Genomic DNA, 4350 nt, shown 5'->3' with positions numbered 1-4350 from the left:
TACGAGATCTCCATCCGTGGCTTAGCCCGGGTAGCCAAAGGAAAATAGGAAATCTGGAATTTTCTGCATATAGTTCCCCATCCTGTAGCATTTCTGAAAAAAAAATCTGTGCTATGTCCTCTCAAAATTTCTCATAAAAAAATTTCATTAAAATTCCGTCCAGTTCAGTGGTTTGGGTGTGTTTTACCTCTAAACCGATTTCATCTGTTGTACATTATTTTTACATAAATCTTTGCTATAATTGGGATAACGGTGGTGTAAGTGGTCTATTGAATTAACTGATTCCTCAATGACTGAACATTTAAGCCTTTAAAATCTTTCCCTTTATATTCTACCAAAAATACTCCTTACTTTATATACTATATTACGAATCACTGTTAAATAACCCGACGTGGCATTCCCAACGCGATAGCCGTCGCTGTCGCGGACGCAGTACGCGGTGGCGGCGGGCGCGACGCTGGCGCTGTTCCTGTCGTTCTACGTGGCGGCGGGCGCGCTCGTGCTGGCGCAGCGCTGGCCGCCTTTCGCGAAGTACGTCGCGCCCAAGGCCGTGCTCGCCAAGCCTGATAACGGTGAGCACACTGTATCTCTCGCGCCCCACACACCGCACCAACAAATTCCATGGCAAATTTGATGGTAAAGTGTCAATGTATGTTGCTTTTCCGATACTCATTGTTGTCTTAGATAATTGCACCGTTATATGTAAAATTAATTATGATTTCGATATTTTTCTGTATCATTAGTTAATATAAGCCCGGCTCGAAGGACCACTAAGTGTTGTACCTTTTGATGATTACTTACATTTAAGATGTTACAGGAGTAAATTCTGGCAACTTTAAAACAATGCGGTTGAACCAGATACGGTGACGCACCCTCAACTTACCGCTGACTATAATAGTGTATTCGTTATTCGTTAATACACATATTTTATGTTACAAGAGGATAAACCGAGGGAAATTATTAATGTGTTTACATTAAATATTTCCAGGTTTGTCAGAAGCTCAAGTTACCTCAACGACTATAGATGGCACCACAACAGTGTCGCCAACGAACCGACGTCGACAGTCGAGTAAGTAATAAAAATAAATATTGTCAAACATTAAAAAACGTAAATTTATTTATATCATAGAGGGTACATGAGCTTGTGAGTTGGTAGGTGACTCAGACCGCCCATAAATATTTACCGAGAAAGGGTGATTTTTTGGTTACATATTATGTCACCGTAAATTTGTCAACACCCCTAAATTTTAAGAAAGACAAAATATAACGAATACTTGATTCGTAATATACTACTTGTATTCAATACAATCTATCAATTTGAAACGGTTAAATTGTGGATTAGGCCTGCGATATTAAAGGTTACGTTCAGTATATTCAAGAATTACATAGATATAGGAGCCCCGCGAAGCGAGACTATCAATAATCTTCACGTGATGAACGTTTGGCAAAAGTAATTTCTCGGCGTGATAAATAACTGTTATATGTTCGCATTATATTATCCCAGGAAAAATAATGCATTAAATTGTAAGCAAATTCGCAAAAATTGCAATTTTTCTACATTTAACAATTTCGCGATTAGATTATAATGTTTACATTGTTTCGGCGATATGTATTTATGATATTGTTGTACATCCAGATGACACGTACGACATGAGCGACGACAGCGACACGGACGAGGAGGCGACGGACGCGAGCGAAGTGCGCAACCCCGCCGCGCCGCCCGCCGCGCCGCCCGCCGCGCCGCCCGCCGCGCCGCTCGACGCGCCGCTCGACGCGCCGCCCGACGCGCCGGGCAACGGCGCCGCTGCCTCTGCCGCCGCCGACACGAGCCAGGACAATGCCGTTCAGGTTAGCCGTTAGAGGGTTAAATGCATAATACGCTGTTGTAATATTACAGCATTTATAACGAGACTACAGTAAGAATTTACTTTTTACCTATCATGACTAATATTTTAATAAACACCCTAACACATATAGTAGGATACGTTTAGTTATATATATTTACTTTCGTTAGCTAACTGGATCTTAAAATGTAGTGTGCTAAAACAATAAAAATAATTAGTGTTATGTTAAGTTGAGTGGCCTACTAGACCGTATACAACATGGAAAAATAATATCTACTACACTTGTATTCTTGAAGGAACTACTTCTACTTATAAATAAATAACTAATAATTTAACAATATTAAGCACTGGTAAAGAAGAATCTTTTAACTACCGATACACTAAACAAATCAAGGCAAAAAGTTTTTTAAAGGAACACATACGGTTGATTGTTGAATTTTACCTATAGTTGGCTAGGTAGGAGATGCTATTATATGAAAAATTTCGATTGTTAAACTCGAACTCAATACATTTATTTATTCAATTGCACTTTTTCTAGAAGCAATTTGAATCTTCATAAGATAGCCCAGGGAATTGTATTAAAGTTTGTGTGCGTGTCTGTTGCAGGGCCCGTTCGGGCTGCCGGCGCGGCTGCGGCTGGCGGCGCTGGCGCGGCGGCGCGGGCGCACGCTGCGCGCGCGCTCCGACCGCTACCTCGCCATGCTCTACACCGTCGCCGTCTTCTACTCGCTGCCCGTCATACAGTTCGTCATCGCCTTCCAAGTTGTGAGTGGCGACCCACACTTCTTTACCCTATTATTATTTTGAGTTACATATTGAATTTTTTTAAATTCACTTCACTGCGATATAATCCATATTGAAGTCGTTGTATAATATAAATAACGGAATACCTTTGGGGTCTGCGGCAGGCGATGAACTTCACGGGCTCGCTGGACATCTGCTACTACAACTTTCTGTGCGCGCACCCGGCGGGCGCGGTGGGCGACTTCAACCACATCTTCTCGAACCTCGGCTACTTGCTGCTCGGCGCGCTCTTCATGCTGCAGGTGCGGCGCCGCCGCGCCAGGCGCCGCAGGCAGCCCCGCGATGAGGTATACGCGCTTGATTTCTCTGGCAGCCAACAAATATATAATTTATAGAAGACGGGTGCAGATAGTGCGAGATTTCAATATAAGAAAAGGACTAACAAAAGTATGCATTATAAGTGCTTTGGTATTTATAATGTCAGTAGCTAATTTAATAAGCATTCATACCCGCAGCGGTGTCCCTTAATGGTTTAAAATAAAAATTAATATAAAGTTTATTAGTCTTACGGTAATAGCATATAGAATAATTAAAAAAATAATAATATTTTACGTAATTGCATAAATAAATTTGACTTATTTATTGTCGGCCTAAGCCAAATTATACGTACTATATTATTTAATAATATGTTGTTAGTTATAACCTAATTCTTAACTTATCACTTTATTCGAATATTTTATATCTCTTACCTCACGTAACGTTCCGGTTCAGGAGTACGGCATCCCGGCGCACTACGGGCTGCTGTCGGCGCTGGGCGCGGGCATGATGGTGGTGGCCGTGCTCTCCGCCAGCTACCACGTCTGCCCCAACGGCCTCAACTTCCAGTTCGGTGCGTTGCAATCATTATTTTAGTCTATTTCTGTATATTTCTAACAAATATCCCACTATCCATTTTATATAGCGAACTGTTATACTCACGTTTTTATTATTACCAAAAATATTAACAGATACCCGTCCCATTTGGTTCGAAGAAGTCCGCTTAATTTGATTTGGATTCTAGACCCTTGAAATCATTGTGTTTTACGTTCCTGAAGTAGTTAATTGAATTGTATACCTAAAAACGGGATAACATGACCGTGACACGGGACAAAAACGCATTACGTTTGTTTCCCGAGTTCTGAGTTGTCTGAAAAAAGCGTCTTTTGATGGTGCAGACACGGCGTTCATGTACGTGCTGGCGGTGCTGAGCATGGTGAAGATCTACCAGGCGCGGCACCCCGACGTGAACGCGCGCGCGCACGCCACCTTCGGCGCGCTCGCCGTCATCATCGCGCTCGGTGATCATGCCTTCCTCCATTTTCAATATTTTCAAGGAAATGAAGCTCTTCGAGTCGTGATCTTTAATAAATGTATCGACTATAGAATAGAATCGTTGTCTGTTATTTCTTGGAAACGGTTAATATTTAAAAAACTCATCTTTGTAAAATTTTTTGAATAAGTGGATAATATGTGAATGCAGACTGTGCCATCCAATACCTCTAACTCTCCGATTGTTTTGTCAATCGAAAAATCAATAATAACACAAGAGTAACGCGATGTTTCTGGGAAATCCTGCTACGCAGATATTATCAAGCAAATGGAAACCTTATTGTATACGGCATCAAACAGCAACTTTTGCGAATTGATAAAATAGGTAGAATCATTCCTGTCTTTATGCAATTTTTTATTGATATTTCAGTGGTGTGGGGTGTGCTGGGTCAGG

At 41.5% G+C, this 4350-nt stretch overlaps 1 protein-coding gene across 1 annotated transcript in view; it reads left to right on the top strand.

Annotated features, from left to right (window-relative positions):
- The window catches only part of LOC119834271, a 14934-nt gene that overhangs the window by 8008 nt on the left and 2576 nt on the right, over positions 1-4350 (top strand). Inside the window, exons 7-14 of the mRNA XM_038358607.1 lie at positions 413-572; positions 989-1069; positions 1637-1848; positions 2451-2609; positions 2753-2935; positions 3360-3477; positions 3803-3925; positions 4327-4344. Coding sequence (XP_038214535.1) covers positions 413-572; positions 989-1069; positions 1637-1848; positions 2451-2609; positions 2753-2935; positions 3360-3477; positions 3803-3925; positions 4327-4344 — 1054 coding nt within the window. The remainder of the gene's footprint in view (positions 1-412; positions 573-988; positions 1070-1636; positions 1849-2450; positions 2610-2752; positions 2936-3359; positions 3478-3802; positions 3926-4326; positions 4345-4350) is intronic.

Source organism: Zerene cesonia, chromosome 19, assembly GCF_012273895.1.
Source record: "Zerene cesonia ecotype Mississippi chromosome 19, Zerene_cesonia_1.1, whole genome shotgun sequence".
NCBI lineage: Eukaryota > Metazoa > Arthropoda > Insecta > Lepidoptera > Pieridae > Zerene > Zerene cesonia.
The sequence above is the reverse complement of the archived record's forward strand: the minus strand, read 5'-3'. Positions and strand labels throughout refer to the sequence as shown.